The sequence below is a fragment of the Simochromis diagramma genome, unplaced genomic scaffold, assembly GCF_900408965.1.
Source record: "Simochromis diagramma unplaced genomic scaffold, fSimDia1.1 OVJJ01000165.1, whole genome shotgun sequence".
Taxonomy (NCBI): Eukaryota; Metazoa; Chordata; class Actinopteri; order Cichliformes; family Cichlidae; genus Simochromis; species Simochromis diagramma.
The window spans coordinates 2,209,952-2,233,535 of NW_024387467.1; the positions used below are offsets into that span (position 1 = coordinate 2,209,952).

Below are 23,584 nucleotides of genomic sequence, written 5' to 3' on the forward strand. Positions count from 1 at the left end.
CCCACGAGGCGCAGAGTGGACATTCTAATGTGGGTCGGCCCAAACTGCACGGCGAGTTGGCCAGGGAGGTGCAGACAGCCCCCACAGAAGGAGGGACACAGCCAGAGACCAGGCAACCCCGGGCGTGGGATCCCAGGCCCAGCACTCGCCCCTGCCCAGATGAGGCCAAGTCCCCCACACCACAAGCACCCCAGTGCCCACATCCCAAGACCGTTAGGCAGCACCCACCCCACTTCTCAACCGTCACCAACTGAGGCAGATGCATAGACACTCCAAAACTGCAACCGCAGCTCTCCAGCCCCCAGGAGGCCACCAGACACCCGTAGTCCCAGAGACCATCATCATCCACCTGCAAGTCAAACAGGGAAATGAGACTACACCCAACCACCCCCATTAAGTAGTGGAATTGATCAGTGGGGGCCGGAGGGAGACAAATTCATCTGTCCGTGGTTTGGTGAAGAGGCAGACATTCCACCCGTTTCTATTTTGATTGGTGCATAAGGTGTTTTTTGGTTTCCAGTTCATGAGGATACTTTTCTTTGTGATTCGTAAGGAAAGAAGGAGTATAAAAGATGTATTTGCTTCCATATCTAGTTCACCTCTATCACTGCAGTTGCACAGTTTGGGTGAGGTTGGTATGCTGTAACGAGACATGTGGTCATAGGTCTTATCCACATGTGCTCAGGACCATATAGCATGCATATAAGTCTCAGCAGAGTTGTTTTTGCAATAAGTGCACGTGTTCGACTGAGTGAGGTCCACTTGGAACGAACTTTGCCCTCTGAGGTGTGTTCTGTAGGGACTGCTGTATAAGGTGCATGTTGGGGCTTTCAGTCATTTCAAAGGTGTTTAAGCGTACTTGTGTCCAGAAGTTTTGCTCCCAGTTTATGGTTGGGAGCGAAATTGATTTGTCATTTTTAAACAATACAATCTTTTTGAGGTACAGATATTTAAAACGTTTGACACCCAAGTAGGTATTTCTAGATTCAGGTCACTGGGATTGAATCTTTCCTGTATGATGATTTCAGTTTCTCATATTCAAGAAATGTACATTTGCTGATTCTATGTGTTGATACAGGTTCTTCAAATGAAACAAATTTTCCATCTTGTAGAACATGTTCTGGATTTTTCCCCTTCTCGTGCCACAGTGGGAAAAACTGCAAAGCATTGTCTTTTTCTGATAAATATCGGGATTGTTCCAAATCGGTGTTAGTTTCATGGGCTAAGTGGAGACTTCCCACCAGACTGTGAGAGAAGTGTTTATGTTGACGGTTTTAAAGCACTTATGATGCTCAATGCTGGAGCTGATGGTGGCAGACTGGAGATTTTCACTTTTCTACAGAAGGCTTGCTCTGGGTCCAGCATAGGGCTGTCTAAGAAGTAGGGCTGCAGGAATAATCGTTAGAAAATCGCGATCTCGATTCATACTTATGTGCGATCTCATTTCCAAATGACAACGATAAAAAAAAAAAAAAGAAAAAAAAAAAGACGACGATTGTACCGCATTTTGATCCGGGACGTAATCTGCATGAAAACAAGCGCTCACTCTTCCTGCTCAACAAATGACAAGGGCGGAGCCTTATACCACGTGATACAGAAGCTGTGCCGTGTGATGCTAAAATTAGCAGGAAAAAACAACGGAGAGCACGTCAGGGATGACGAGAAAGTGACAGGAGAAAATCCGTCCCGGTCAACCACCCAAACATCAATAACGGGAACCTTATACAGCGCTTCCCTATACCCGTCTAACTCCCGCAGGCACAAAGAAATTACGGAGGCTATCACTTATCACCTGACCAAAGATATGGCTCCCATCAACACTGTGCAAAACGAGGGATTTAGGAAAACGATCAACACCCTAGACAAACGCTACACAGTGCCGTCCCGCAACTATTTTTCTATTGTTGCACTACCTGCTCTGTACACGCAGCGTCGAGCAACGGTGGAGACGGAATTACAAGCAGTACAACATTTTGCGGCAACAACAAAACGTGAGACATTTGTTGTTTTTATGTTTATTTATTGTTTTTATGTTCAGTCTCAACTGTTACGAAGTTGATGTGCAGTTAATAAGTGCAATAAATATTTATACTGGAAAAGAAAATCGTGAGAGAATCGTGATCTCAATTCTAAGCCAAAAAATCGTGATTCTCATTTTATGCAAAATCGTGCAGCCCTACTAAGAAGCTTGGTTTAATCTATTTTAAAACAGATCTATTGGATAAGAAATGGTGAGAAAGATTTGTCAGTTCTAGATCACACTCATGTTTTGGTTTTTGTAGAGTTTAGACTTTTCTGTGATGAACATTTTGAAATGTTGGCGTCTAGTGATCTAAACCAAGTAAGAGAGGGTTTATTAGGGATCAGTGAAAATGAGTAGTTTATTTTCAGCAGACTCATCATTTTAGTGGCAACTCTTCCCATGAGTGATATAGGTAAAGTTCTTCAGTGTGTGAGATCACCCTCTAGCATTTTTAATAATGGAATATGATTCAACTGGATCAGGTTTAAGAGCTCGGCTGAAAAATGTATACCTGGATATGTAATGTTACCTGAATATATTGGAGCGGTGTCTGACAGTTCAGAGGCAGAGCTGCTGATTTACTCTGGTCGATGGAGTGTCTGATATGGATGAAAACTTATCAATAAATGTGATCGTCTTTAGCAAGGTTTGTAAGTAAAGTAAAATGTTGTTTATATAGGACCTTTCAAGATAAAATCACAAAGTGCTTCACAGAAGCTAAAACATAAAAACAAAAATCAACCAAAAGCCAGTTTAAAAAGATGAGTTTTTAGTTGTTTTTTAAAAGAGATGACTGAGTCCACAGATCTCAGGCTCAATGGAAGATGGGAGTTCCAGAGTCTGGGGGCCACAGTTACAGAAGCTCTGTCTCCTTTTGTTTTCAACCTCGTGTGGTGGACATGACCTCAGGGACCTACTGGGGATGTAAGGATGTAAAAGATCACTGATGTATGTTGGTGCTTGTCCATGCAGAGCCCTGAATGCCAAAATCATAATCTAAAAGTGGACTCTGAATTTTATGGGGAGCCAATGCAGCTGGATCAGCAGGGGTGTGGCATGGGAGTACCTGGAAGACTTGGTCAAAAGCCTCGCGGCAGCATGCTGAGCACCCTGCAGAGCGCCCTGCAGACGGTCCAAGGAGGCATTACTTAGACAGGTGAACAAAGAATTACAATAGTCCAAACAAGATGAAATAAATGCATGTATGATCATTGTCAGTTCAGAGCGTGACACAGTAGGACTCAGCAAAGTTTCTTAAATGGTAAAAACAGGAGCGGACCAGAGATATAACGTGAGCGTCCAACGTCAGAGCTGGGTCAAAAGTAACACCAAGATTCCTAATAGAAGATTTGGCAAATGAAGCAAGAGGGCCTAAATGTTCCACTACCAAGGGCACAAATTTATCAGGAGCATAAACAAGGACTTCAGTTTTCTCTTAAAGGAGATATATAACTGAATATCATCTGCATAGCAGTGATAAGAAATGTCCTTAAAAGTGCTCAATAAGTGCTGAAGAGGGAGTAAATACAACAAAAACAATAAGGGTCCCAACACAGAACCTTGTGGCACACCATAGGCAAGAGAAGTGGAGGAAGAGCTGAACTTAGAGGAAGCCACAGAGAAGAATCGCTCACAGAAACAGTCCAAAGCAGACCCTGATATACCCACCCAGTGTCTCAGCCTATCTAACAAAATGTGATGGTCAACCGTTGTGAGGAAAGTAACACGTCATAAGCGTATAGGCTCACCTTCTGGTCTGTCTTCAGTTTGAACTTTGATAGCTACGTTTGGTCAGATTGCTGCTGCTGCTAATGGTGAATCCGTTTAGTTCCAGTAGAGTTATATTGTTAAGAAGTTCTGCAGTGTCAGCATCGGAGGGATTCATCTGTGATGAGTGTAAAGCTGCATAAAGGTCTTTAAAATGTTTTTTTCCTGCTGTACTGAGCGTGTCAATTTCTGGATTAAATCTAGGTTGAAGTCTCCTCCTATTATGAGTCTGTGTCAGTGATCAGAAAGGGAAGGAATGAAGAAAGGAGGGGTCATCAACATTTGGACCATATATACTAGCCAAACACAAACTTCATACATTAAGTATTATAAGTCTGCCCTCTGGATCTGTAAGTGTTGCTTATAGTGAAGTTAGTTTTTCTCCTAACAAAGGGCAGCCAAAGAACGCCCTTCAAACAAGCTGAGTTGTGCTTACAGATTGATTAAAGAAAAAGAGTTCAGCTTGTAGTGAAGGAAAAAAGGGTCACACCAAATATTGACTGTGAAGCTTGGTAGAATTGTACAAATACTGCATTTTCCTTATATGTTTAAAAGTATGCAGAGGTTTCAATAAATCCATTTTGTGCATTTTTCCTGACACAATGTAAAACGGCATCTAAAAAAATGAAGGGTGTAAAGACTCTTGCACCACAGACTTGCTGGTGTGCTCCTGCGTACTATTAGAAACATTAAATAAGAACTAAGACACACACATAACCTGTTCACATGCAGCTAAAAACATCCAAAACACGCTGGGAAGAGCAGCCTGCCTGAGCTGCGCCTGCCTGGCACCAGGACGGCCTTGGTTCCAGGCTGATGATTACTCCTGCTTGATAAACAATCCTTTGTCATGGTCAAGTTCCCCTGTGTGACCCCCTACTTCCCCCTGTTTCTCCCACTTTAGGCACGGGGACTTTTGGACGGGTCTTCCTGGTCAAGGACAAAAAGAGCAGGGCCTTCTTTGCCCTGAAGCAGATGAAGATCCCTGACGTGATCCGACTGAAGCAGGAGCAGCACGTCCACAACGAGAAGGAGGTGCTGAGCGAGGTCAACCACTCCTTTCTCATCAGACTGTGAGTGCTCATCTGCAAACACATGGGGGCTCGTAGTCCAGTTGTAAATATGATCAACCTATCTCTAATAATCAGCTGTGTACCACAGGCCTTCAAGCTGGCTGTAGTTAAACCTTTACTCAAAAAGCATCTCTAGACCCAGCAGTCTTAGCTAATTACAGGCCAATCTCCAACCTTCCTTTATATCAAACATCCTTGAAAGAGTAGTTCACACACTGAGGTCAATTATGGAGTTCCACAGGGTTCAGTGCTAAGCCCAGGTTTACATTTACATGCTTCATTACAGGCAGTGTAGATGATGAGGGACTAGAAGAGAGGCAATGTTTCTGTCACATTCTCTTTGCTGGCTTCCTGTTAAATCCAGAGTTGAATTGAAACTCCTTCACAAACAGGGTTATGGTTCGCTTTGAGGTGATTGTTGTTGTGATCTCAACCTATATAAATAAAATAAAATTGACTTGAATGTTTCTCAGTTTCGATGTGTTTTGGTGTGAATAATCCAAAGCATCATAAGAAAACACGTTTACTCTTTAGCGTGTAACATGGAGCGTTGTGTTTTCTGTGTTACATAAAGGATAGAAATGACAAATTGTGAAAGCAAGAGTAGAGCTGAAACGTATGTGAGGGTCAGAGAGGCCAGCAGCCTCCTCCATCTTCATCAGTGACGGTGCTTTTTTGTCCTCGTTCATCTGAAGTGCCCTCCAGCTGAAACGCTTCCTGCACGCCTGTCCAAACACCACTGGGACATAAAAGAGCCGCAGAATGATGCAGCTTCTCATCTGATGTGATTCTCTCCACTTATTTAGACGTTAACAGTTTTACCCTGCAGTGAACTTGTAGGACTGAACAAGACCGTGATGATAAAAGCTAAATGTAAGCCTGAGCTAACAGCACGTTTGACCCTGCTGTCTGTTACGTGGCAGGTTCTGGACTCACCACGATGAACGTTTTCTCTATATGCTCATGGACTACGTGCCGGGCGGCGAGCTCTTCAGCTACTTACGGAGCCGTGGGCGCTTCAGCAACGCCACGGGCCTTTTCTATACCTCTGAGATCGTTTGTGCCATTGAGTACCTCCACTCCAAAGAAATTGTGTATCGAGACCTGAAGCCTGAGAACATCTTGCTGGACAGCGAAGGACACATCCGTCTGACCGACTTTGGCTTCGCCAAGAAGCTCACGGACAGGTAAAAACCAGTGTTTGTGTGCTCACTGGATATTTGTTTTGAGGTAAAAACTAAATGCAGAAGAAAGATTTAAGGTAACGAATGCGTATTGTTGAAACAAGTAACACCCATAAGACACTAGCTGATGCTGGGGACGATACAGAGCTGTCTTTGGAATAAAGATGTGTTTTGCAATAAAATAGCTTCTTGTGGATTTCGTTCAACAAGCCTTTTGTAGCTTTCAGTTGCACGAGTCCATCATGAGCCCCTCAGCCTCAGTCACGATGCCTCATCAAGTAATGAAAGCTGATCGTAGATGTTGGAGACGAGTAACTGAGGTTTAACTTGAAAGGGCAGCAGTGGTAGCAATGATTTGGTGTATAACTCTGTGCAGCACACAGACTCCATCTTTCTATTGCTCTTGAAGGTGTCCCACTGCAGAAAATTAGCCTCTGTGATTGGTGGAGAAAATAGATGATTGCTTGTCAGAGCTGAAAGGAATTTGGAATAGTCTCTGAAATGATCTGTAAAGCCAGATGACAGATAACAAATGATATCATGTATTTATAGAAACAAAGCCAGGAGCAACAAAGCAGCTGATTCTAACCAGACGTGCTCATAAACTGAGTTGAAGGCTTCGTCTGATCCACGGCAGACGTGTCCTTCCAACACATTTGCCTGTTTATAGTAAAACATTTAGTACATACAGCTGCAAGATGTATTGAACGTTATGTTCATCTTTTACGTTAATAATACTAATAATACGTTCTTGTCTAATAAGCCTGGGCTTGTTGCTTTTTCTAATGCAATCATGTTTCTTTCACACCAGAACTTCATGTCACCCCTCAGCCGTCAGAGGCTCGTGAAGTATGGTCAGGTGGTGTGAATCCACCAACTGGAGAACAGCACCACAGGTCGCATTAAAACTCTCTGACGAGATCTATGACCTCAAGATCGGAGGTCACGTTTTCTGAAAATCTTACAAACGCAATAACTTGAAAACGAGGCGACATGAGATTTTGAGAGCATAGAGGTGTGCGCCCGCAGGCTGACAGTACTTTTAATAAACCATGAAAGAAGGAACTTTCTGTTCCACATTAATGTGTCCACGTTTTAATGCACAGACTTTATTTGCTGTGTGTTTTACTGAATCTGATTAAAAGATATGTTACCAAAGAAAAAAGCCCAGATTAGCATCATGTGATGCACACATGGGTGGCTGTCCCTTCCCTGCGTCTCACTGTGCCCCACAGGCTACTGCTAAACCTAGAGGTCAGACCTGAGCTGACCTTTGGTTGGAACCTGCAAATATCAGGTTCAGTTTGTGAGACTGAACCTTTATATTATAATTTTACAAGCATTACATCTGCCTGCCTCTGTGTCTCAGCTCCTTCCTACTGTACATAAAATCTTCTTTATAAAGCGATACGTCTGTAATTCATACAAGATAATGATGTGAGGAACAAATGTCCTCTTGATTGCAAATGCTGTCGGTGCTCTGCCCACACGGCTCACTGCGCTGCGTCTATACCCGGTTATGTCCTGGTTTGTGAGGATTCAGGTTGCACTTCATTACGTTTACAGTAGTGAAGTTTGTTCTCCTCATAACAGAGTATTTTGTGGGAACACATCTGAATGTTTACTGTTTGCGTGTTTATGTAACTACTGTGGGATCCATGGATGTGTGCACAGTAAATGACCTCGGACAGCATCTGCTGTCATTTGGTGACATTATTTTTTTAAATGATCCAATAAAATAGAACATGTTGGATGTTGTTGATTGAAGTGTGGGATTTTGGGCTGAATGTGATTGGATAAATTTGGCATTTTGTATTTTTGCTGCATAAATTCTGTTTTTCTGCAGCTATTTGCCTGAGAAAGAGCACAAACGACCATCGGTCAGCAGCCCTGGACACAAACAGCCGCTGCACTCGTGTGAGGCAGAAGCCGCCCTTTGTCTTTTTATTTAGGACTGTTTTAACTGTGAGGTTCTGCTGGATTGTGCACACGGTGCACGTCCACTGTCACGGCTTTAGCTGAAATTTAAAAGACGCACGAAAGCGTTCACAGGGGAGAGTTCACAGAGGCAGCTTGATGGCTTTTCACTCACTGAGGACGTTCACAACAGGTAAAAGCACTTTGGCTTGGACTCATGCTGCGCACTGGATGGTTGTGTTGTTTTGAGTTTGATTGGCCAGTTAGCTCGTAGAGAGCTTCATGTTCCTGTGAGATGGAGGAAATGTTTCACTGGAGGAGAAACTGGCGTCCTTTAGCCTGAATTAGATATACAGTGGTCGAGATCTCCCGGTCACCTCAGCAGAATGTCGAAGATGCAGAGTGAAGGAAGAGATGGCTTAATGTCTGCACTGCGGTCTCAGTTTCTCTGCATTTCGCCCAGAGCTGTACATGTAAACATAATGGTGTAAGATTACATTTCCCCCCAGACTGCGAGAGCAGAACAGATGGACAGCAGATACCTTTCTGATGTGCAAGTGACCCTCTTATATAAATGGAGGGCAGCAGAATTGCCTGGAATAGGAAGACAACTGCCTGATTGCCACGAGCTTTGTTGTGCTCTCCACGTTCAGGTTGTGATAAAGCACAGACCTGCCCGTGTCTCCACAGTGCCCCCTGCTGGCAGATACACTCATCAGCACGTTCAAACGTGACGACACGAAACTGTGAAGAGCAAGAACACATCCCTCGATATCATCACATATCACACTTATGTCCATCCTGCACCCCACGTATGATTCTACCGACAGCAGCAGCCTCCTCATCCTCCGCCGGGGCGACGTGATTTCCATACAAATTACTGTTGTCATGGTAACTGGTTGAAAGAGGTCATTACCTAGGTGATATTGGTGACAAATGATGAAAGGCTGGCACTGGACCAAGTGCTCTTCAACAAAGGACAAGTGGCTTTGACAGAGGAGTGTGTGTGTGTGTGTGTGCGTGTGTGTGCGTGTGTGTGTGTGTGTGCGTGTGTGTGTGTGCATGTGTGTGGGTGTGTGTGGCACATGCAGAGAGTGTCAATCAGCTAGACAGGAGCATGCACAGCCACATGCAAGTAATCTGCTCTAGACTTCCATCACAGGCGAGTTCGGGCGAGTCCCTGCATTTCATCACAGCACCTCTACAAACAGCTGTAGTGGTGATAATGATGTATTTCAGTCTGATCTTCTGATATTGTCCTCTAATGTTCTGTGTTGGAGGATGAAACCTGCCCAGTGATGCTGCAGTGCGCTCACACACTGGCGTGGCTGCTTTGTCAGTAATAGACTAAATAAGACTTTGGTTGCTGTGGCAGAAAGATGATGCAGAGGTGATGCACATTTAAAACACGCCTAACTGAAATGTGCAGGAGCGATGCTGTGACTAATAGTGTCGGCTGGTTTTTCTTTGTTCCATTAGTCTGCTGGTGTGTCACCAGTTGCTGCAAAGCAGCTGATGTACTTTATTAGTTTAGTTACAGATTTGTGTTCCTGTTCTGCGCTTCATGGTTCACAGCACAGCTTCAGATCCAGGTGAGAGCAGAGTGTGGGTGTGTGTCCAGCACCAGCTGTATCCAGTCTGAATACAGATCAGTTTAAGCCTTTTATTGGTCTGTAAATTCTGAGGACGGAGAGGGAGAGACAATTAAACATGCTAGACTGGACATGTGGGCGGGGTCAACAGCAGCAGTAACAAATGCCTCTGTTGCCCATATTCACTGATGGTTTTCTCCCAGTGTCCAGGTGGGTTCTCTCCGGGTTACTGCGACTTCCTGCCAGTCTAAACACATGCAGGTGGAGGGGTTAAACTGTGTGTAGGTGTGAGTGTGTCTGTGTTAGTCTGGCAACCTGTCCAGGGTGTGTCCCACCTCTCGGTCGGTACATGCATTTAATGGAAGCTTTGTGTGTTTTCCATTCGCACACATTCATGGACATGAATAGTAGCGTTTGACAGGATTGCTGTCTCTCTAAACATGGCTGCCACTATATTAATGTGACAGTCTATAAATCTGTTCTCCACTCTGGGATTTGGAGCATGTGATCATGTGAGTCTGCACAATAACAGGAGAGTTTGTATGCATCAAAAGCAGCTCTCACCAGCATGCTTGTTTAGCTGTGTGGAGTCAGGACGATCTTCCAAGGCTCCTCTAAGTATGGGATCATTTGGTGGACTTGTTCTTTGTGGAGAGACTGAAACAGTGTTGTGCATGTTTATTCTTTCACCTCACAAATTGTCATTTCACTTATTTTGAAAAGTTCTGGTCGACATGATTGAGCCTTTGTCTCAGACTGTGTCCACCCTAGAACGGGCGTAAGTTGTTCTGAAGGTAACATTATCGTGTGTACCCAACTGAAAGGAGGTTTACAAATGTGAATAGAGTTGACTAAAGCAGCATATTGCATTAAGTGTAAGGCAGTGTACACAGACAGCATCTCTAAAGCTGCTCCTGCTTCCCGTTATTGTTCACACCTCCTTCATTTGTTGGTCAGTATTTGATTTCACTGCCGGCCTACGGCTGTGCGATATGACCAAAACCTCATGTCCCGATATCAGACATCTATCGTCCCGATAACGATGTAAATCACAAAAATGTAACATTTCCTGTAAACTCTGTGAATCTCGGGCAGCTCGACTTGCGTGAAGTGTTTCCAGCTGCGCGTCGTGTAGCTGGAGTCGAGTGTTGTAACCGATGCATGAAACGATACGTTTTAGACATAAGTTGTAACGGCGCCGTTTTCTTTGTATTTATCACACGGCGTGCTGCGGGGAAAAGCCTGTTCTAACTTTTGAGTCTAAGCTTTATTTTTTAGCACCTGGCGGCTCTTTTTTACTTCTCATCCGTAAATAATCTGCATCTTTCACGTGATTCAGTTTATTTTGAAAAGTCTCAACAGGATCTTGAGCTTTATTGTGAAAGGTTTATGTGGAACATAAACAAGCGGACACGCGATGGTTTTACCGTCGTTGTTGCTAACGACGACGCATAAAAACAGGCGCTTGTGCGTCCGTAGTGTGGTTTTATTAAATATAAGAGAAAGAAGAAATGAATATAGCCACTACAGCGACATCAGAACATGAACAAATATTACCGTAAACAGTTTATTTTGCGACACCACGAAACAAACGATAGCGTAAAATGAAGTGTGGAAGGTAAAGATTACAAAAAGAAATGATGACGGGGATCACAGAACTGTGTTTGTGTTTGCATCTTGTCTCTGGACCAACTGCAGAAGCATCATGGTGATGCAAATACAAATGAGAAGGATGTTAGAATCACCTGAAATCATTCATCATAAAAAGGCTCACGTTGGTCTTCTGTGGCCAGTTTAGCCACTGAATGAATGAATAACATTCATTTATGATCTGAACATGAAGCCATTTCACACCAAAGCTGTTCTTACTCTGCTAGTTATATGGAAAGAATCAATAACTTTGACAGAAAGAAAATTAAAATGAAACCTGTCATTCATAATAACTCAGCTGTCACACAAGTAGGTTTGGATCGAAGAAGCAGGAGATGGAATAAATATTTGATGTCCTCTCTGGCAATCAGGACCTGGACTCTGTGTGGGACTCCTGAGTATCTGGCCCCTGAAGTCATCCAAAGCAAAGGTCACGGCCGGGCAGTGGACTGGTGGGCTCTGGGCATCCTCATCTTTGAAATGCTGGCTGGGTAAGTGGTGCAGTCCATGGTAAACATCGCTACACCTGCTGTAAACACTAGAGGGCACTCTCCTCCATTAGACCGACTGGGGTAAATCTGCACTCCTTCATTTTGTAAAAGGCAGTCAGAGTCGAACCTGTTTGACCTTTAACCTCCTAGGACCTGCGTCCACATATGTGGGCATCACATTTTGGGTTATTTAGACCAAAATACTCACTTTTGCTCTACAAGGGCCTGATGTCCACTGACGAGGACGTTATGCTGCTACTGTTCTATCAACATTATAAATGAACATCTTCATATGTGGCTCTGATTTTTCTTAGAAACAAAAATAAGGTAGAAAAAGATCTGGTAATTCTTTGTTTTTACATTCATCAGGACCCAATCAGCCCAAATATCAAAGAGGGATTCAAAATGTATCCTGTGGAAGATTTTGGGTCTTAGGAGGTTAAAGTCAGGCCCAAGGCCACGGCTGATATGTGGAGGGAGACGTGCTGAAATCTACAGTCTGACAGCTCAGAGAAATATCTGCAGATACACACAATAAGGCAGGTACACACTGACAACCACCGAGGTCTCCCTCACATCCCTGAAATAAGCTTTTGGGTAGACATAAAGCAGCACGGAGAGAGCAGACCACTGCAGTGGTTTGTGTTCATGGAGCAGAAGAATTATTCCGTTAATCGTACTTTGACTTATTAGTCCTTTGTTTTTACAGGTAAAAATCTCATTTCCAGGAGAGACCTGCATTACTGCTGTTATTGTCTCATGCTGGGAAATCTTGTCATTATTAGAGGCTGTAGAGCTGGGACAAATTGATCTGTGAATGGGCCTCATTGTAGCACAGGAAGAACAACAGCACTGATCCTTATAGAAAGCACCTCTGTTTGTTCTCATGTGCTCACAAACAATAAGGATTTCCATTCGTCTGTGGCATTCGAGCAGTGCTGAAGGCTGTGATTGGCTTGTTTCAGAGACATTAATCCAGCAATGATTTCACTGCACAGTGCATGTTGCATTATGTACAGCACTGTGCAAAGGTTGGAAGCACTACAACATGCCAGAGACCCTTTGAAAGTAATGGCAGGAGTACTTTGTAGTTACCACAAAATGAGTGAAGACAGAAAAACAGGTTTTCAAGCCAACTGGCGAGTAGCTGGTTTAGCATTGGTGAGAACTTCCCACAGTGTTTCTGTGGATTTAGGCTTCCTCAGTGTCGTCTGTTTGTGCATCCCACACTGCATCACTTTCTATTCTGCAACTAAGCAAAACGGAGGAAAGAGGATCTTAACTGAAATTTCCCTCAGTGACGGGGGGGCGGGGCTTAACACAAATGTGTAAAAACTGCCTGAGGGTGGAAGAAAGAGTTAAACTGTGGACTCTGTCTCTCAGTGCAAAATCTTCAGACCGTCTGTCTGGAGAGACACACGAAGCAGTGACTCGGGACACATTCCAGTCTGAAAGGAAAAAGCTTTCACAGAGTTTCATATTGACCCTTGATGTGCCACTGACACCTGTCCAGACTCTACATAACGCTCTTACATCAATCACGCTGAACCCCGTGGAGCGCCCTCCTCCACTTGCACTGAAATGCCACCTTTCTGTGAGCCTGGCCTATCCTCCTCCTCCATCTAGGTTCTGTGTTTTGCTGGGAAAAGCTCCATGGCTTTGAATTGGTGGAAGGAATGTGACCTTTTTCCAAGCATGAGTGTGAGCAGGCGTTGAAGTGTTGGTGTATGTGGGAAAAGCTGCAGGCTGTGCTGCTCCCAGCAGAGGGACACTTCCACAGTCGGACAAAGACTCTTCATTCAGCATCGCCGTGAAGCTGTTTGTCACACGTCTCCACCAAAGAATGCAGCAGCTGTTTTTGAGAACTCAGCATCAGTAGATCATCCTGCTTTGGGCCAAAGCATGTGTAGGAAAAACATCAAGTCAAGGATGAGGGGGAAAGTCTCCCTTATAAGTTTTACTTCTGGGCCCATATTCCTGTCCTTAATGGAAACCAGTACCCTTTTTGTATTTGCAGTTGCAGTACATGTGGCCGTGTATATGAAACCTTATTTCTTCTACAACTTACTTTTCTGCAGTACCTGATTTTCCACCTCAGCTCAGCAGAGCATCAGCCTGGTGGTTACATGGAGCTGCTGGAGGGGACACTTGCTGGTCTGGACTCCAGTTCCTCCACACTGCAGCCGTCAATACAATCTGAATTGAAAATGCTGGAACAAACCTAGGATGCATGATCATTTAGTGATTCTTCAGGCTTTCTAGTAACTGAATGAACACCTCAGAGGTTCCCCTGAGGCTGTTTCATGAAGCTGACATAAAATCTCATTCGAGGGCATTTTACAAGGACAGGATCTTACTTTAGAAAAGCCCATGATCTCCCCACATTGGTTAGCTTTGTGGATGCAACTGGTTTCTGGAGAATTCTTCTTTATTGTAACGTTCCCTTGCAATCAGCAGAGGCTCCATTTTGCAGCGCTAATATTCAGATTTAAAGTAATGTGTACATTAACCATGAAGAGGCTGCCAGGAAAGCTTTCCCCCCACGTCCAGCAGCCTGAGGCTGTAGGCTAAGTGGAAGGAAGGAGGCCGGGGACTGGAGAGCGTCAGCAGCACGGTCCAGGATGAGACAACGAACATCTGCGAGTACATCAGGAAGATGGCCAAACATGACGGCATGCTTAGGGAGTACCTCAGGCAGCAGAGACCCGAGGAAGAGGAGGAACCATCATGGAACGGCAGATAGAGGAGGTGGCTGACATCCAGAAATCCTACCAGTGGCTGGACAAAGCTGGACTGAAAGACAGCACAGAGGCACTAATCACGGCAGCACAGGAACAAGCTCTGAGCACAAGATCCATAGAGGCTGGGGTCTATCACACCAGGCAAGACCCCAGGTGTGTAAAGATGCCCCTGAGACAGTCCAGCATGGTGCTGGGTGTCATCACTGATTTGTAGAATCGATTCGATTTGAATCGGGAAATTTTGCCTCAGACAGACAGAAATATTGTAATTCTGATCACAGCACATATTTATCCATATTTTTATATATAGAAACAAAGCTGACGCTTGTGAGACTTCATCACAGGTGTGAGCATCACAGCAGATCAAAGTAACAGGATAAAACAGAAAAACATGAAGCAGATTTTTCTGGCCTGACTTTGTAAAGCAGACAACCTTAAAAATATTCTGCAGTAGAACGAAAACGAAAGAAAACCATGAATCAACATGTGAACATGACCTGATGCTGCTGAGGTGAAGCAGAGTTACAGGGTTGATTACAGACACGGCGTTTTGCAATTTTGCATCATTTTAAGAAGTTTTAATTTGATTAGTGTTGAACGGCAGAAATGAGGCTCTGTTGTCGGAAGTAAAAACAAAGCAGCGGCTGACAGCGCTGGTGCTCAGACTGGTGCGTAACCAGCAAGTGAATAATGCAGAGAGAGAGATGCATGAAGTGGTGTGGTGAAAGCAAAACAGCAAAAGTCAGAGTGAATCCATGACGATGTTTATGTGAAGCGTAGTTTGGATCTTCTTTGGCTGCTGGTTCGTCAATATTGTTTGGAGAGAGATCAAACCTGCAGCTTCAGAATCAGCACAAAAAGGGCGTAAACACAAAGCTCGACCCGCCGACACATCAGGATCAGCGAGCTGTCGGCTTTCAGCCCCGACCGTGTCCGTGCCGTCGGCGAGAAAGTCACATCTCACTGATCCTGAGCCGTCGGCGGGTCGAGCTTTGTGTTCACGTCTCTCTGCAGAGTCCGTGTTCCTGCTCTCAGTTACTGTTTCAGCTGTTTGGTGGTTGTTGAAATTTTGTGAGGTTTCACCTGAGGTTCTGGCGTTTCGACCAAAATAAATTTATATTAAAAAATTAAAAAAGGATTTTGATGAATCGATATCACGTTATCCAAGCCAGAATCTATTTTAATCGATAAATCGATCATCAAAACCCAGCCCTACTCCAGCACATAACAGCAGGGTGCAAGATGCCAGCAGGCAGGGCGTGCATGGAGCATCATATCCAAGTGGCCGGCATAGTGTACAGGAACACCTGTGCCGAATGCAGCCTGGACGTCCCGAGGTCAAAATGAGAGACGCCCCCAAGGGTGGTGGAGAATGACCGAGCTAAGATCCTGTGGGACTGTGTGCAGAGACTCCCAAACTAGGCGAGCGGCTCCAGCAGATCCCAGGAAGAACATCGGAGATCTGTGTCCAGAAGAGCGCAGTCCTGGGAACAGCTAAGACACTGCGCAGGACCCTCAAGCTCCCGGGGCGAGCCGGGAATTTTATTTTTCATTCAAAAGCCAAATTATGTCAAAATGCCAATGAACAACAAAATGGATATTTAATGAGAAGATTGTCATTCTACTAATCTACAGAAAATCATACACATATGTAGTATGTGTATATTGTCACTATTGGCTTCAAACAACAAGTACGTGTGTGTGTAACCGTGTAGGTCCTCAGTCATCCAGGTCATGTCGTCTAAGGAGCTTGGAAAGAAAGCAGCTGGACTCCTTTAAGTTTCTTGAAGACGTCTTTAGAACTGAAGAAGCTTGTCGGTGGAGCGCAGCACAGTCGTGTGTGAAGCTTGATCTTCACACAGGGTGAATGATGTTGGACACACTGCAGTCAGGCCTTTGCTGTTTTGAGGTGGATGACTTGCATTCTCAATCTGACCTAAATTCCTCAGCTGTGACAGCATCAGTTTCAGAGAAACTGCAGCTCCCACAGGCCCCACATCCAACAGTTTTATGGCTGCAACTTTTCACTGGGAACACAAGCAGGGTGTGACAAACTGTGTTATTATGTGCCTCGCTGCTCCGTGTGCAATGTCTTTAGAGGCAGCTGCCATTATGTAATTTGTGGGTAATGACTTGTCCAGGCCAAAAGAAGAATTGAGAGCTGGGAAAGCATTCAGTGGATGGATGGTAGAGGGCGCGTACACACACAGACACACACAATCATCAGCTGTGGACAAAGACTGCACTGTCTGCACCAGAATGGTGACCCCTCACATGTTCGTTCATAGGTTTAAGTGACTCAGGTGAGCGCGAGCCTTTTAGCTCCTGCCTCGGTTACCTGTTCCTTGCATCATGATCCTGAATTGTGATTGTGTGTCAGTGTGTGTCTGTAGCTTCAGATGAGCAGGCTGGGCTGACGTTTCTGTCTTTCCACAGGTATCCACCTTTCTTTGATGACAATCCATTTGGAATCTATCAGAAGATTCTGGCTGCAAAGCTGGAATTCCCACGTCATCTGGATTTCTATGTCAAGTAAGATGTGGGCATCATGCAGGGGATCAGACACACAACCCAGCAATCGGTCTGCCAATGTTGGTCTTTATCGTTAACCACAGGAGTGGCTGTGAATGTTATTTAGGTAGAACAGGCCGTCTAGTTGGAAGGTTTCATTCCCTCGTGTCAGTATGTCGAGGTGTCCTGTGATGCTTCTGTCAGAGTGAAAGCAGAAAGAAACACTGCATGAATGTGTTTACAGTGGAAAACATCTGTACAGTGAGACTTTGCTAAGAACACAGACATTGTGGAAACGATTGTAATTTATGAAACACTAGAAACTGGAGCAGGTTGTGATTGCTGACAGTAAACCCATCATACGCTGTGACTCCTGGAGCAGAAGAGTTCATCGCTCAGGAGGGCTCGTTTCATTTAAACTTTAGAAATGTCTTTAAACTTTATTGTAACATAGAAACATGTTGACTCGTTGTGTGTACCTTAGGAATTGTCATGCACAGTCGTGCTCCAGTGAACGCATCGGGAGCAACCCCGGGTTAGCATCCTTCCCTTTGGCATGCAGACTGGAGCTGCCACAGGTCGACTCACACCCGCTCTGATTAGAAGGCCACCTCCTCCACCTCCTCCACCTCCGGACCCACAACCACCCCAATATGTACTTCAGTACTTATTGGATATGCAGATATATGCATGATGGTGGTGCAGCTGCTCAAAAAAGGCCTGCAGGTGGACCTGTTTGCAGGATGTGGCCAGTCAGAAAATTCTCGTATCCCAACTGAGGCTGACTGACACACTAACATGACTCAGTGTAAAACTTCAAACGGCTGTTGGGGCCGTTTCCTGAGGGTCCCTGCAGGGTCCCTGTGGTTAAAGAGGCACTTTGGGTGGATCTGCAGTCACTGATGACACACCTGGCCTTTTTAGACTGGTTCCCCACCCAGTGCACAACACCCATCACAACAGCCTGAGGAGCAGGAATGATTACAGGCACTCTGGGTGGGAGTGTGTGTCACTAAGTTCTAATGCAGTGACTGTGGAGAGGTCACAGCTTCCACTGATAATTCAGCAAAGTCACAGCTTCCCACTCTTAAGCCAACAGAGGAAGGGATTTTTAATATTCCCACAATTATGAATATCTTTCTTACACAGTCCACACCACAGTGTCCCATCCATCAAACTGTGACAGGCCGCACAGAGGGACACCCGCAGTCTCTCCAGCTGCTGCTGCTGTTGAATGTTAGCTATAGCTGTTAGCTATTAGCCTATAGCCTATCGTTCACTCAAAAGGCGCGATGGATGCTTCGACTTATGAAAGACCCTCGGGAACGAATTAAGTTCGTCAGTCGGGGTTCCACTGTTTTGAAGTTTTCCTGTAAAACGTCCTCTTAGAGTGACTTTGAACAGCCATTGTCTGTGTGAATGCTTACATGGAAACAGTCTAAAGTGTCTTTAATTGTTTTCCTTTTGGAAGTCCATGAAATGCCATAAGTATTCCCATTAAATCAAAATATTTCTTTGTTAAGTGTCATTCCCACAGTTCAGACACAGTGTGACTCAGTCACAAATGAGAAATAGTCGACTTGTCAGCATCCAGCTGTCGTAATTATCAGCCTGCTAGCAGATGGTTGGATCTGAGATATGTTAGCTTTCTGTTCATCGGCAGGTATCGCGCTTTAAATGGACTGATTCTTATAGAGCGCTTTTCTACTCTCCCGGAGTGCTCAAAGCGCTCTATGCAACACGCCACATTCACCCAGTCACACCCATTCTCACACCACCTCTATACTGAGTGCTTTCTAACCACACTCACACACACTCACACTCCGATGGATGCATCGGAGAGCAGCTTGGGGTTGGTGTCTTGCCCAAGGATACTTGGCATGCAGACTGGAGGAGCCTGGGATCGAACCTCCAACCTTCCGATCAGTAGGTGACCTGCTCCGCCTCCTGAGCTACAGCCACCTGTGAGAGAAAACCTGTGGATGTTTATATCACACGTTCTGATTTATAGCCTGATGAAGGTGTTGCTGAAAAATGTTCTCAGTTGCTTCAGTTGGAGATTGTCAGATGGACACACCTCACTTTGTCACCTGTAATAGGCCGTCAGTCACCTTTTAATGAGGAGATATTTGTCATTGTGACAGTGCTGGAGAGACATGAGTGGTTGTGTCCCACAGAGACAGTGCTGTACAACTATACTGTGAAGCTGTGGATTCACTGCCTTTTCCTTTGTCTCCTCAGAGACCTCATAAAGAAGTTTCTCGTGATTGACCGAGCCAGACGGCTAGGCAACATGAAGGTGAGTTAGTTTGATTTCCTGCCTCCTGTAACCACGTGGTACCGTATGTCTTACTCTGAGTAGGCAGTTGATGACTAGCACAAGCCCGTGGTCCGGCTGGAGCACCGTAATCCTGAAGAAATAGACTTATGCAGAAGGGTTTTTGGAGTTATTGTGGTTTTTCAGTGCATGTGTAATACGTCTGAATTATAATGTAAATATGCTCCAGTGAGAGCAGCAGCTTCACTCTTCTGAAGAACGGAAAGTTGGAGAATTTATTTCAGACAGAAGTATGGAGAGTTCTGAGGACAAAGACAGAGTTTCAAACATACATAGGTTTGATATGTAGGTATGAAACGCTCCATAGACCAACAATCATTTGATATTCTTTTTTTTCTTATAATACACGAGTGTTAATAGAGGGCGGCTCTTTTTTATGCTCACAGATTTTAAAACAGATGGATGCAATTTACAGTTATGGTTTTATAAGCCATTCTGCTTAATGAGCGCCAGCTCGTTTCAGAGAAATGTCCAGTTTGTTACAGTCAGTTACCCAGGATTGTATTACTGTGCATTTGAGCTGCTGCATTGATGACTTATTTGATATTGGTCACTCTCCGTTGGGTGACCAGACTTCCCTCTTTCTTGGATGTATTTTTGTTCGTTTGTTTGGGATTTTCCCAGCTCACAACAACGTCCAGGAAGTTCTGGAGTAATCTACTCCAGGTTTGTGTTCGTTTAGTTGATCTTCTTTCTGATTTGATGTCCCTCCCGTTCCTCACAGCTGTTTCATTATTGATGGTTCTGGTGGATCCCATTCTGAGACTGGCGTGTTTTAATAAATCTCACCATGTGGCAGAAGTGTGTCTGCGTCTTATGACAACAGGAGGTCATGTGACGGATTCATTAGACCTGTTCAACTGCTTGTTAACATGAATGTCTAATCAGTCAATCAGCTGACTGCAGCCCATGTAGGGGTTGTTTAGATGACCTACTGAAGTTGAAAGAAACATTTAAGAAGCGAAGTGACTTAGTGACTTTGGATGTGGCAGGGTTGTCAGAGTCAGATGGGCTTACACCCAGGAAAGTGGTTGGTGCTGCTTTCAAGCTGCATCTAGTAGTTCAAACAAGTGGATTTTCCTTCTCTGACTTCATTTAGTTGGTTTGATTCTTGGACGTTGTGTGCAAGAGATGTAAACCCTCATGATCAACAGCGTGCTAGTTGTAAGGACGATGTAAACGCTTGGATACGAGCTCGAGTTCCTCAAACCTGGTCGTCTGCTGTGCTCCTGAACTGTTAGCCTGTAAATTAGTGACCTTTGGGTTTCGCATTAACTTCTAAAAGCTGAGGAACTCATAAGTTCAAGTCGAGGTGTTGAGGCATTCATATGTCCGTAACAAATTTGAATACCAACAATAGTTTTTAATAACCTGACCACGACCAATTAAGCCTTCGCAGCAGCCAGTCACAATGAAGAACATGAACACAGCAGAAGAATATGTTCCTCCTCTTTTCTAATGAGTCCTTGATAGAATTACAGGCTGTATTGTGTCAAAGTTTAGTAGCAGGGTTCATACGGGTGCTTGAAATCCTTGAAAATGCTTGAATTTTAATGTTGTCTTTTCAAGGTTTGAAAAGGGCTTGAATTTCAGATGTGGTGCTTAAAAGTGCTTGAAAGTGTATATACAAACTATATAGTTGTATGTATAGTTTTCAGGGTTTTTATCGGTTTTCAGCGTTATTTTGTTATCGTTTTGATCGTTAACTCGGTTTTCCTGGGTCTTTTCACGTGTGTTATGAAGAAATCTTCTTTTTTTCGGTACCGGTACTAGTTTTATTTTGTTGTAATTATCCGCGACACCTTAAAGGCCGGTCCGTGAAAATATTGTCGGGCATAAACCGGTCCGTGGCGCAAAAAAGGTTGGAGACCGCTGCGCTAACATACCTGTTGGTCGCTGTTTTAATGAGTGTTTGATGGAAAACGACAGTCGCATGATAGGTGAGTCCTGGTGAATCATTTTCCAGTACGTGTACGTTACACATGCTATTTTTTAAAATTATGATTATTATTTTGCTAACTATCAAACTCGCTGGAGAAATGATTGAAATGCACTGAGTGTGATGCAGTATGGCAGCGCTGTGCAGATCTCCATTCAAACTGAAGTGTGTCAGTGAACATCAGTGAAGTCAGTGTGACACCGTGAGCTGCTCTCAGTGAAACAGCTGCCTCTCTGAGCTCTGTGATTAACGCCACATAATTCCAAACATGATGATATTGACTGTGGCTGCCAGTATTCCTCAGCCTCATTAACAGAACACAGATTTTGATGTTGGGGGTTGAACAGTGCACTAGAATAATGACACACTGAGAGTTTGTTTCTTTCAAAGAAACTGATGAACTACTTTTGTCCAAAAAATGATATGTTTGTCAAGTAAACATTAAAGTCCCCAATAATCCTGGTCAATGATGGATAAACTTTTGTTCTTATATTTTTGCTACTGATTTGACAATTTTGTTCTTGAACAATGTTTTCAAATTAAAAGCCTCACAATGTGTTTTTACATCCATCTTAAGTTGACAAATTGAGCTGTGTGATATTAAAAACCAGTCTTAAGCTCAGGAACAAATCAAATGCTGATTTATCTGCTCCTGCTCTTTTGAGTCGAGACATCAGCCGACACTGCCGACCAGCTGTAGCCTCGTCTGGGTCAGTGCACTCGCACGGCTTCACCTCACTCACGCAGACACATGCGCTGAGAAAGTCAAGTAGATCAAATTTCAGTTGAGTGCAGTCTGCACAGAGCAGCAGCAGGAGCTCTGATTGGTCAAATGTGGCATATTAGTGGGAGATGAGTATTGTTCTTGGCCTATCAGAGTTCCTGCTGGTGCACTTTTGGAGTTTATTTCAATTTTCTGATCCAAAAAAAACCCATGGGTGATGGTGTGTTTTTCTGAAAAAAAGAGAAATAAATGAGGTTCTGCTGGAGGTTTGTTTCTGTAATCATGACCTCGGTGTAGACTTGGCTGTAGCTCAGGTAGAGCCAGTCACCTGCTAATCGGACATTTGGTGGGTCGACCCCAGTTTGTTCCAGTCTACGTGCCGAATATTATCTCCGGGCAAGATGGTAACCCCGAGTTGCTGTGATGCCTCCAGTGGAGTGTGAATGTTGGACTGAAGGAGCGTGGAAAACAGTGATTGTGTGAATGGATGAATAAGGCAAGTTGTATAAAGCGCTTTGACTGCTCACAGTAGAAAAGTGCCGCTGATTTACCGTTTCCTTTTGACAATGTGTAGTCCTATGTTTTCATTTCAAAACTTGCCTGACTTTATCTGAATATTGAATGTGTGGATTAATAATAACGTCATCATTTTGTGATTGTAGTGCACTTCAAAACTCTGTAAAGATTTAAAAATCAGAAGCCATGAATGTGAGACGTTTACATTTTGTTGCACCCAGGAAATTCCATCATTTGTAATAAAGTAACTGTAACATTTTACTTTGTTACAACTGCTGGAATTTCCTGGGTGCAACAAAATGTTACAGTTACTGTAGAATAGAATAGAATGCCTTTATTGTCACTATACAGTTGTACAATGAGATACAGAGCAGCTCCTGTATCGGGGCGAGGTTGGTTTAGCATTTTTCTGTCATCATTATTTAAACATTGCACTTTGCATTTACTCTGGTTTTCTTTGGACAAAATTTCAGGCGACTGAACATTAAAGAGTGACAAATATACAAAAAACTGTGAAGTGAGGAAAGGGGGCAAATACATATTCCCAGCACTGTATGTACATACACATGGTGCTGTCTGTTTCAGAATGGAGCCGACGACGTGAAAAAGCACCGATGGTTTAAAACTATTGACTGGGAGGCCGTTCCTCTGAGGAAACTAAAGGTGGGTTTGATTCGGTGTATTTTTCACCTGTTCAGCTACATTCATATCAGGCTGGTAAAAAACCTGCTTACATTTTGGACATTAGAATCATTTTCACAATTTTACTTTTGTGCGCTAGTACACCGATGGTTTCGAATGATGCAATAATGCTGTGATTGAATTGCAGACTTTCATTTAAGGACTTTCACATTGCAGACATTCCTGTTTTCTTCAGTTTCTACAGGTGCATAGAGTAATTGGACTTTTTTGCTGTATTTCTTAATTATTCAATGGCGAATGCTTTGATGATGATGATGTCTTTGCATTTGCAAACTGTTTGCAATCCAAAGAGATCTCGGTGGAAAAACCAAAGCTACGGGACACATGGTGAAAACTGCTCGATCGACTGTCGGGTTCGGTCTTTACAGACGAAATGCTGTGGTGAGCTCAGTAACTACAGAATTCAGGGAAAACCC

At 44.0% G+C, this 23,584-nt stretch overlaps 1 protein-coding gene across 1 annotated transcript in view; it reads left to right on the forward strand.

Moving 5' to 3' along the window:
• prkx (protein kinase X-linked) overlaps window positions 1-23,584 on the forward strand; it is a 39,104-nt gene that overhangs the window by 10,938 nt on the left and 4,582 nt on the right. The window contains exons 2-7 of the mRNA XM_040014785.1: window positions 4,695-4,863; window positions 5,787-6,050; window positions 11,578-11,697; window positions 16,875-16,970; window positions 19,191-19,248; window positions 23,052-23,129. Coding sequence (XP_039870719.1) covers window positions 4,695-4,863; window positions 5,787-6,050; window positions 11,578-11,697; window positions 16,875-16,970; window positions 19,191-19,248; window positions 23,052-23,129 — 785 coding nt within the window. The remainder of the gene's footprint in view (window positions 1-4,694; window positions 4,864-5,786; window positions 6,051-11,577; window positions 11,698-16,874; window positions 16,971-19,190; window positions 19,249-23,051; window positions 23,130-23,584) is intronic.